The sequence below is a fragment of the Euprymna scolopes genome, chromosome 16, assembly GCF_053919585.1.
Source record: "Euprymna scolopes isolate OS-2025 chromosome 16, ASM5391958v1, whole genome shotgun sequence".
Lineage (NCBI taxonomy): Eukaryota > Metazoa > Mollusca > Cephalopoda > Sepiida > Sepiolidae > Euprymna > Euprymna scolopes.
Genome location: NC_136497.1, coordinates 132,891,048 through 132,902,839, shown reverse-complemented (window position 1 = coordinate 132,902,839; position 11,792 = coordinate 132,891,048). Strand labels below are relative to the sequence as shown.

The following is an 11,792-nucleotide window of genomic DNA, read 5'->3' as shown; positions in this document are numbered from 1 at the left end:
ACACACAAACAGAAATGAGGCGGAGGTTAAATGTAGATACATAGATTATTTTCGAACGAAAATAAAAGGCTGGAAGGATTGGGAAAGAGACGTCCAATCGATAGATTTTTTTAAGGTGGGGGGGGGGCAAATTTTTATGTAGTTGAACAACGAGATGTAAATATTTGTAACTTGGAGGGAGGAGTTAGGGTTTACGTTAATAATGGTACTCGTCGTACAGTGTACGAACTATACCGAAATAATGTTATTTGGAAAGTCTTTAAACATTCTGTACTTTCCCTCAATTCAAAAATATGCCGTAAAAATTGCGGCGAACCTGAAGTTCGCCTCCACCCTATTTATTTTAGTCTCACCCCCCCACAATTTTTTCAGTGGATTACCGAATAGACACTAGTCTACCAGATATACATGTCAATTTTTAAATATTTGTAAGGGTGTTCAGTTTCTAATGCCACGTTCTAGTAAACCGACCACCCATTTTAGAACCTAACCACTCGATGTTCTTTGGCCAATTTCCCCCAGAGTTCAGCCTTTGAGATTTTAAAAAACGAAATTTGAAAAAAAAAAAAAAAAAAGGCTAAACTGCTTTTAAAAGTATGACACTATTGGCTACATATGTGCATACTTGTTTCAGTAGTTCTTTTCAGACAGCCTACATCGTCAGGCCGAAAATCATTAACTAGCAAATTATTTTCGGCCTAACGATGTAGGCTCGCCGAAAAGAGGCACCACTGAAACATGTACGCACATATGTAGCCAATAAACATACTGTATACATGCCCTGCTCATTCACCGAACAATCTTTAAACACGGGAGTTTCAGTAGATTTACATCTAGGAAACTAAACCAAAACCATTATATATATATATATATATATATATATATATATATATATATATATATATATATATATATAACACTTGTGTTAAGAGCGTCAGCGTCAATGATTTAAAAAGTCGCACCCAATAAATGCGAATGTGATATTTATCGGTTGGGTTTCTACCACATTTTATTTATTTATTTTAGCTATTATCGAGATTTTAAACATTTAAGATTAAAGTCACGGCCATTTTTCTTGTTCTTACGTAGCGCTCGACAGTTTGTGTGTTTATATGAACTCTTCATCGTCTACGACTTTATAACTAAGAAAACCCCAATTTTCCGTAAAAATTATTTTTATAAATAATATTTTGAATTTTTGGATATGTTAATACTTTCGACATAAGTACGTACTATTATTTTTGCTTAAAACGGCATTAAAAAAAAATCGATTTGTCGGCTATCTTAAACACCCCCATGGTGAGAGGAGGTCGTTTTTCAACTATTCTGTACTTTCACCTAACAATAAATTAAACTTGAAAGTTCTATTGTAGCATTGTGCGTATTTTCCATAGGTACAAAGATTCAATAAAAATAGAAAAACACTGGATAAAAGAATCGTGTTACTGCCGATGAGAAAAAGAAATATAAGTAAAAACTGTGGGTGTTTTCGAGAATGTGCGTGTTTTATAGATCAGCCTGAAGCAGTCGGCCAGGCAAAAAGGAAAACGTGGTCGACGAAGAGGGTCAGTCGTCGAAACGGACTTAGACAAGGCTGAGAAATAAATAAAGAGCTTTGGTTTGCTTATTATAACTTGAAAAATATGAAAAAAAAAATAAATAAATAAATAAATAAAATAACGATATTTTTTCTTTGCGTGAAAAAACGAAAAGGGAGTGGTTTTCTGTTTGTTTTTTTTTAGGAAAGAAAGCGGATATGTAGTTTTATTTTGTAAGTAAAACCTATATTTTAAGATGCCAGTTTCGTCTATGGAAGTTAAAAAAAAATGCAATGGTGTAAACTAAACTACCGAGAAAAAAACTTGCTAGAAATCCTATTAATTTGACAAATAAAATGCATAGTTAAAAAAAAAAAAAATAAATAAATAAATAAATAAAAAATACCTACCTAACAAAACGAGAGACATTCCCGGACAACGCCGGAGTGAGTAGAGTTGGTATTAGATAAAAGATAAGTCGTTTTAATCTTAAGCAGTAATTTGATAATTTGAAAAAAATAAAATAAAAAGTCCATAAAAGCAAAAACGAAGAAAAGACGCCAGGAAATTAAACAGAAAAAGGAGACCGCATTTATCAAACATTCAAATATTTTGAATTCCTTTAAAAATTTAACTTTTTTTTTTTTTCTAGAATCTTGGCTGATCTACTTAATATATACACATTAAAATGGAATAGGTCATTATATCACCACCACCCTTATACTTATATCTTAAGTATTTTTTTTTTCTGTAGAATTCTTTATGTTCTTATACGGGCGTTTTTAACACTTTCGCAATATGAGTCGGGTTAAAAACTCAACGCGCACTTGAAAAATAAATAAATATTGATCAGCTGCGCGCAGAGAAGGTGAGGGAGCAGAGAGAATGAGGACACATAAGCACTAAGCAGTAATATATACTTTGACCTAACAATAAAACGTAGCGTTGACTAATTGTTTTAAAAAAATATTGGCGAAAAAAAAAAAAAAAAAAAAAAAAATTATATATATATATATATATATATATATATATAATTAAAATATAATTTCAACCATTTGGGTTGATGAATCATTTTTTAAACAAGGAAACAATTACAAAAAAAAAAAAAAAACTTTGAGGTATTAAAAGCTTTTTTTTTTCTTTTTTTTTACCGACACAGACTCAATTCACATGAAGAAAGCGACACAATTTAAAGATATTTTTAAATGTTAATAATGACTAATTTTTTTTTTTATCCAGTTTTGAATTTTTCGGTGATTTTATTTTAAATTTTAAATCTCAGGAATTTAACATTCTTAGAAGAAAAAAAAAACCCCAAAAAACTACAAAACATAAAAAGGTGCTTATGCACTTATGTTACCGTGCTACAAAAAAAAAAAAGTATTTTAAAGTTAAATTCGTTTTACGAAATCTTTTTAAATAAAATTGTTAGGTGAAAGTACAGAATTACGAAAGGCCCTCTCCATATTAAGAATGGCTTTCTAAACATTTCAGCACGGTAACGTAAGTGCATAAGTACAAAAACGAAAATTGAAAATTTTCCTTAAGTTTCATAAAAATGACTGGTTCTAATACACTTTGCTAAAAAAAAAAAAAAAAAATGCCTACGCAATTTACGGAAGTGCTAAAATAACATTTCCAAAACCTATTTTTAACATGAGGGGGGGGGGTGATTTTGTTAAGTATTCCCAACTTTCACATAATTTAACAAAACATTGTAAAAAAAAAAAAAAAAAAAAAAAAGAAAAAAATAGCATGGCCCATAAACAGCACAAGTATCCTAAAATGTATATTCTGTAAGAGCGGAGAAGAAATCCTTCAAGACCGGGGCATTTTTTTTTTATATCCCAATTCACAATACTCTGCCTCTTTAAGCTAATTCGACCGACTGTGGACCTGCGGAATGTTGCCCCCCCCCCCATCTATTTTTTTTCAGTGGGTTATTGAATTAGTTTACAAGATCGTAAATAAATAAAAATAAATATTTTAAATATTTGTAATGGGTGCTTAGTTCCAAATGCAACCTTTAAATCGATTACCCATTTTAGAACCACTCAACGTTTTAAGGCTAAATTTCGAACTTACACCTTTTTTAAGCAGTTTAGCTTTTTTTTTTTAGAATTTTAAAAAGCTGAACTACCATAAAAAGGCAAAATTCGAAATTTGGCCTTAAAATATGGAGTGGTTCTTAGGTTCTAAAATGAGTGATCGATTTACTAGAAAGATGCATTAGAAACTGAGCACACCCTACAAATATTTAAATATTGACTTTCTCATTTTTTTTGGGGGGGGATAACCTCGTAGATTAGTGCCCATTCGATAATCCGCTGAAAAAAATGGAAAAGAAAAAGACGAAAACAAAATAAAATACAAAAATAAAATAGAGGGGGGGGCAAGATTCTTCACGTCCGCCAAGCGACCTTGTGTAGTGTCGCAGCAAGCAAATAAATTCTGGATTCGTTCAGGAACAAAGTGTAGTAACCTTTAAGTGTTCAGTTTCTAGCCAGGAAGATGAGAAATCGTAAACGCAGGCATTTTTGTTTGTCTCAAACCATAGTGCCCCCCCCCCATGTTGGAGAAATATTTTATAGATATTAAAAATATTGACCTTGTGCCTCATTTCTTCTCAGCGAGAAATAAATAGAGAGGGACAACCTTACAGAGACGGTACTCGAGGTACGCGTTTGAGATTTTATTTATCCATAGTCAGGTTAAGTTGAAAACCACATCGTCACGCAAAGAATGTTTAAGATCCCCAACCTTATTCCATCATAATAACTTGGTCATAAATATAAAGAACGTCGTACAATTTAGGCCCCATACAGCCGTAATTTGTACAGCCGCTGTATTAACAAGTATTTCTTCAAATATTTAAAATATTCTGTAATTGGAACTTTTCCGATAGTAAAACGAAAGCGTAGCTAAAAAAACAACAAAAAAAAAACGTATTTATGTACGTATTGTACAGTGCTGAAATAACGTTTTATTTAGAAAGCCATTCTTAACATGGGGAGGGAAAGGTGTTTTGTAACTGTACTGTCACCTAACAGTTAAGATAAAGGGAGGGAGGGGGCTTAGATTGTCACTTATCACAGCATTAAAAGTAAAGAAAATAAGCACCAGTGACGGAACGAAGATGAAATATTCTAAAAATCACGTAATTTAATCAAGTATATACATTTTAAAACTAAAAAGTTTTACGACTAAGCGAGTCGTAGTGTTTTCATCCACCATGATTAAATTCGATAAAATAAAAGGGGAGACAACTTAAATCAATGTTGATAAGTGACAATTCAACCTTATGTTCAACGCAGTTTAGTAATAAAATCGTAAATGTTTTGATTCTTAGTTTTAAATAAAACTACAAGATCGATTTACGTAATTTTTGGAGTATGACATCATCCTGTAACGAGTACGTACAAACTTTTCTGTATTTTCTTTTATTTGCCGCCATAAGTGCCAATTTCAAAAGATATCGTAACATAAGCATACAAAAAAAAAAAAAAAAAAAAAAAAAAAAAAAAAAAAAAAAAAAAAAAAAAAAAAAAAAAGGACTTTCCAGGGTCCTCGTGCAGTCAACGGATTTGCAAAAATACTTGGACAATAATCACAGACCGAACATTAATTTAATAAAGAGCGTCGTACAAATGAGATCCATTATATAGTTATTTTTACAGCCGTTGTATTTATATTAACTTATTAGAAAAGACAGTTTGTTTTCTAATATTGCGTCATGACATCAAGGCAACGAGATACACGAGTATAAGGGTTAATCAGACTCATGAATATCAGCTGATGAACACCATGGAAGCGTCGATCAATAATATTAATAGAGTTCGATTATTTTGGAATGTGCGTATATTTTTCGCTTGCATCTAAGATTGCTAAATAAACATTGATTCGGCAGTTTATACATCGTGCTATTTTTTTTTTATTTTATTTTTTTTTTAAGATAGGATTCAAGTTATTTCAATTTTTACGATGGGGGGGGGGAGCGGAATTTGAACCCATTGTTCTAAGGGAGGTAATTTTACTAGAAAACAGAAACTCCAAAGTTATATTACGGTTATGTTTCATATCAGCAACTAATTATGATCAAACACCGTCTGCTGCTGACAGAGTCGGGCACTTTTCGTTTGCCAAACATTTAGATAAAAATCGGACTCCCCATAACTTAAGTAGTCGAAGTAAAAGTATATTTTCAAATGTGGATGAGCATAATGCTCCCTATCTTAAGGTTGAGCAATTTAGGAAGTGATATACAAATTACCATTAGCGTATGAAGCAGAAGCAATACTCTTTGTGTAAACAAAGAGAGCTTAGGTATTTGGACAATGTCAAAAAACATTGTTAATTCACTGCCCGCATAGCAGCAGCCGTATAACGCAACGGCTAGAAGCTCCTACTGTCGTTTGGGCGATCAGGTCTCAATCCCGGCTTGTCTAGCCGCACTGATGAGCTATTAACAGCGAAACATTAATGTATGTGAATGACATATGCCACAGCTGTATTTTTCTTATGGATTTATATGGGTCCAAGTTGTTTGGTCAATTTATACCAAACAACGAAACACGTGAAAGACGTACTATACAACCAATATGGGCCAATTTTTATGACGTGCCCCAGCGTATTATAAGCACCCCAACCTCCCCATGTTAAGAACGGCTTTCGGAATAACCCCCCCAACCTCGAAAACCGTTCTGAACATGGGGAAGTTGGGGTGCTTCTGGGGCAGGGACACGTAAAAATTGACCCATATTATGAACGTTATATAAGTACCTATTTACTATGTCTCCCCACAGGACAGAGTTAGACACCAGGGTCGTTTTTTAACGTGGAGAAAAGGTACAAAAATAAAAATTGTCTCAGTCGTGAAGGATTTCTCCTCCACCGAAAGAGAACAACTGCAGCATCTGAAGAAAAGATGGTATTTATTTGCTCCTCCACCGAGCAAATTAGGCACAAGGCCGATTTTTAATGTGATGAGTGAAGGGAGGGGGAAGGGAAAAAGGGGACCAGCTCCCGAGAGGTGGGAAATGAGAGCTGGTTGGTTAATGGTCAGGCATGTGGGGTTGCCCCCACATCTGGTCTTTGCTAGTCATAGCTTGCAGCATCTGCCGGAACAGATACTACACTTTGATCTTGTCCCGAAGGCGAACGTTATATAAGTATACGTGTATTAAAAGTTTACTAACGATTAGGAAAAATATGCTTATTCAGCAATATTTCACCCTTTATTCACGCGAATCCTTTAATTTTGAAGCTTGATAAACAAAATGACTAAAAGTCATATTCCAAGATGTTGTCCATCTTACCATTTATTTCTTTCAGCATGTTAAAGCGTTCAATTATGAAAATTGATTCTGTAAATTAAAAATTTACAAATTTATTACTCGACAAGGAATACAAAAAAGGGTGCTTCTACACTATTGAAACGAAATTTTGTCACAAAAAAAAACAAAAAAAAAACAATGGTTAACTTTTTTTTTTTTTTGGTCAATTCTAATAAGTTACAGTGGTAGCTTCCAAATTATGGCAGTCGAAATTACCTGAATATTACTGAATTATTAAAACAAAACTTTAATCATGCTAGTAGATGAAAAATTGCCGTCATCTTGTTTAAATCGAAACGAAAAATTACTTCCTTTTGAACTGTGTCTTACGATTGTTTATCAAATTCTATTTTTTATTTTCGTAATTTTTGGATATAATCTTAAATACGAGGAATACGTAGATACTATTGTTTTCATGTGAAATGCAATGCAGTATTATGATTTCCGAATTTTCGTCCCAATAGTGTAGAAGCGCCCCCAAAATTGTATATCATATTAAGCTTTTTTTTTTGTTTTACTAATATTGGTGCTAACTGCTAATGCAGAGAGTGATCCGCGCTATTTTTTTTAAATCGTATTTCCACGTTTAAAGTTTTTTTTTATTCAATTGTAAGGCTAAAGTACAGAATAGATACAAAACACCCTCCCCTCCCCATGTTAAGAATGGCTTTTTAAATAACATTATTTCAACAAGGATCACTCTCTGCATGAGTACCCTAATATTTATATGGACTTAAGTTTACAGTATTATAGAATCTGAAATGTGAAATTATTTCTGAATGCGTGATAATATCTCGTTTACATATGTAGATATAGAAATATAATTCTGGGAACGTATTTTGTTGTTTTGCTTATTTCCATATATTTTTATTTTTAGTACGAGCAAAAACACGCATGGGTGTGTTATGGCGTAAATGCTGAAAAATACACATGGACTTACAGCAATACTACTACCCCTCCCACTAAACATAAAAATAGTACGGGAGAAGGAGGAGGAGGAGGTGAAGGAAGCGAAGAGAGAGGGTAGGAGAGAATGCTAAACAAATAAAGGCCATTCAATGAAAAATGGACAATGCCTTCATTTAAACTAGTTTTTCGACAGATTAAATGTTATTGGGAAGATTTCCTTTTTAGCCTACGATGAAAAGGGAATTGAGTTTCATAGAAAATACAGCCTTTTATTCAGAAAAGAAAAAGATGGCTGAATAGTTTAAAGGTTTTTGTGTGCGTGTGTGTTAGAGTGAATTAGAAAACAAATCCATCCGTAGTTTAGTAATATATATGCCAGAGAGAGAGAGAGAGAGAGAGAGAGAGGTATTTGAATTATATATGTAACTATATACTTAAATTCTTATAAGTACAAATTATTTAAATTAGGTAGACATTGGCAAGATTGAAGGTTTCTGTATTTTAGAAACAAAGATTCCAAAGTTCAAAAATAGACCCGAAGGAGGTCGGAAATTATACTAGTACGACAACATTTTTTTTAAGAAACAAGAATAGTAAAAAAATAAATAAATAAAATAAAAATAAAATATCCATGAAAGAAAGTTATACAGGGTATGTAGAAAAATAATTTCTTCGTTTTTCGTTTCATTTTCGTATACTCTTTAAAAAGAGTAATACAGTTGTTCCCCCGCTCTAGATTTTTAACTGTGCAGATAAATGAATATTTAAAACAAAATAACCGATTCAAATTGATATATATATATATATATATATATATATATATATCATAGCAGTGCTAAGAAAGACAAGCTTCCGTTCCGATTTTTAGGAAACCCGAACGCAGAAAAACTTTATTTTTCGACACACCTACATGCGTGCGTGCTAATATATATATATATAACACACACACGTTATTGGAGGGGAGAAGAAATATAATTTAGCTTCATGTATAATAAAAATGAAGTTTGCTGAAATAGAAAAGCACTTTTTTTTTTTTTTACATTTTTTTTTGTAATTTTGCTTTTTTTTTTTTTTTTTTTTTTTTTTTTTTTTGGAAGGGAACTTTTTCTTTAAGGAATTAAGAATTCTCTTTTTAAGGACATGGGTGAGCGTGAGGTGGGGCAGAAAAAGGTCTAAAAAATCTCCCCGAAACAATTATTTGGGAGAGTTTCTTACCGATTTGTAAAACATTACTGACACTCCCGTTTTCCAAGAGTCGTACGCCATGGTGAAAAGGTAATTTCTGGACTTCTCCATTATCCTTCCAACCGTTGGAAAATGACGAATACATGCATATGTCATTTTCGTTTCGGGGGAAAGACCAGTAAACTATACGACTTTGAACTGGTTCCGGTATCCGGTCGTAACGTTGCTCTATCGATTGAAAAGGTATATTTTCGGCCACGACTTTGGCACAGATATCCAGTAAGGTGTCCACTTGTCCTTGTCCGAATTGAGTTCGGACATTATTGCCGGGCCCGTGTTTACTGTCGTCCCCCTGACCACGGGCCGTATCTCGTGGAAATGATACACACAGTCTTTTTACCATCTCCATTGGAAAACATCTGACTGTTTGTGCAATACCTACTCGTAACACTAGCTTCGTCGGTGTTGTTGTTGTTGCAGATATAGATTCAAAAAAAAAAAAAAAAAAAGGAAAACGAAAAGTATGGCGGGGGACAGGGGAGAGAGACTGGGTGTGCGTGCGGGCTTCGCTAAGCAGGTTCGCGTCCGCGGGTGTGGGAGCGCGTCTTACGGCGAAGGAAGAGGAGACGCGAAAAGGGAGAGGGAGTGAGGACTAGGGTTACAGTCGGAGTTTCACTAGAGAACGAAAGACGTTTTCTTTTTCTTTTTTTTTTAAGAGGAGGGGGGGGGGGCGGAGTGATATTATATCACTCTTTCTCTCACTCTCCTTTACAGTGATTTCTTTCCCCCTTCTTTCTCTCTTTCGTTCTTTCTTTCCTTCCTAAGATAAACTCACAACTAATCCACGTACGGGCGCTTGCCGTAGCACGTACAACTCTAAATTAATCTTGTAGACCAGTTTTCGACACTCTGGCGTAAGTCGAGATGCGTGAGTTCGAACCCTACTACTGGATAATATCACACAACACATTTTTTTTTCCTTTTCATAATGTGTACATGACCTTGTGTCAGGCGAAGCTAAATGCAAATAAATAATTTTAATTCATTTATTTTTATTAGATTTCTTGATTTTTTTTTTGTTTTTAACTGAATCTTTTATTGTTATTTTTGTTAGATTTTTAAAAGATTTTCAGTTGAACATTTTTATCAGTGTTAAGGCTCTCTCTCTCTCTCTCTCTCTCTCTCTCTCTCTCAGTATAAACTAATAACTAGTCAACTTACTGCTGCTGGTCACGTACCTCAATCTTGTAGACCAGTTTTCGACAGTCTGACGTGAGTTCGATCCCTACCATTGGATAATATCCCATAATACAATTCCCCCTCCCTTCATAACGTGTACATGACCCTGTGTCAGGCTTAATGCAATAAATTAATAATAATTTTAAATAAACAATAATTTAATAAATTATAATTTTACTTCGCATTAGATTGCTTTGTTTTGCTTAAAAAAAAAATCAACAAAGAAACATGAATGTTTTTTTTTTTTTTTTAGATTTTTATTTTTTATTTTAACATAAAATATAATCAATAAAATTACACAAAAAATAGAAAAACAAAAAATAAGAATAAACGTGGGAGGGAGGGAAAGATGAGAAAGCGAGCGATGATAAAGTTAAGATAGAGAGAAAGAGATAGATAGATAGATAGATAGATAGAGAGAGAGAGAGAGAGAGAGAGAGAGAGAGAGAGATTTTAGCCGAACTTTTTAAGTAAAAATAGAAAAGTAATTCTGCAATTTACGGACCGTGTTGAAATAATGACTTAATTTGGGAGCGCAGGTGCCTTTTATTTTCAACTGACAAATTAATAAACAAAATATACCGTAGATGTTGAATTTAACGTGAAAATCACACACACATACACACGCACACACACACACACACACACACACACACACACACACACACACACGCACACATATAAACTAGATCTGACCTTCGGGTTATGATCAGAGTGTAGCGTAGCATCTGTTCTGATACTACATTTCATAGGCACCACCAAAAATGGCCGCAAAATCAAGTTGTTGTTGTTTTTTAAAACTAAATTACATTTATTAAAATCCATTATTTCTGAGTAACTTTTTTTTCCAGAAAGATAAAACCCTGAATTTTATCATATAGAAAACAGAATAATGTAAAACTTTTTCTACTATTTTTAATTAAATTTTAAATGTTAAATTTTCCCAAAAAGTTAACAATTGACATTTTTTGTCTTGCACAAAAAACATACTTAAATATTTAAAAAAAAAAAAAAAGGTTTTTGAAATAATTAATTAATTTATTTATTGTCTAACTAAGATTTAGGATGATTTTCTAAGAGAATATGCAAAAATATTATAATATAAGTACCTGAATTTCAAATAATTCCACTTATTCATATAGGTAACCAGATATTTCGCGTCGATGTAGAGTCTAGATCGACTCTGTTTACGTTTGCGTTTGATAAGAAGAAAACTATGGAAGACCAAACAGGCCAAAAAAACTTATTTTTCAGTGACGAAAATTTCAATGTATTATTAAGCTGAGGCTGGCCAATACCAGATGGGTGACCATTTGTATGAGTTTGGTTTTTAATGTGTATGTGTGTGGGGGCCAGGCTCCCCAAAATGGGGGGGGGTCAATTTAAAGCAGAATAAAAAAAATTATTTCAGCGCGTTTGGTCCACCGTAGTCGAAAGGCGGCAAACGTTTTCAAACGGGATCGAAAAAAAATGATGCTATTTTTAACACAAAGGGCACAATATTTATCAAATTTTTTTTTTTTTTTTTTTTGTATCGATTATTCAAAGCATATCCTGTTTAATAATGGTCATGCATTATTCGGCTCGC

At 33.2% G+C, this 11,792-nt stretch overlaps 1 protein-coding gene across 1 annotated transcript in view; it reads right to left on the bottom strand.

The window, feature by feature from the left end:
• LOC145296094 (zinc finger SWIM domain-containing protein 5-like) overlaps nt 1-9,582 on the bottom strand; it is a 171,997-nt gene extending 162,415 nt beyond the window's left edge. The window contains exon 1 of the mRNA XM_080142234.1: nt 8,996-9,582. Coding sequence (XP_079998360.1) covers nt 8,996-9,374 — 379 coding nt within the window. The 5' untranslated portion in view covers nt 9,375-9,582. The remainder of the gene's footprint in view (nt 1-8,995) is intronic.
• Nucleotides 9,583-11,792: the final 2,210 nt, after the last annotated feature.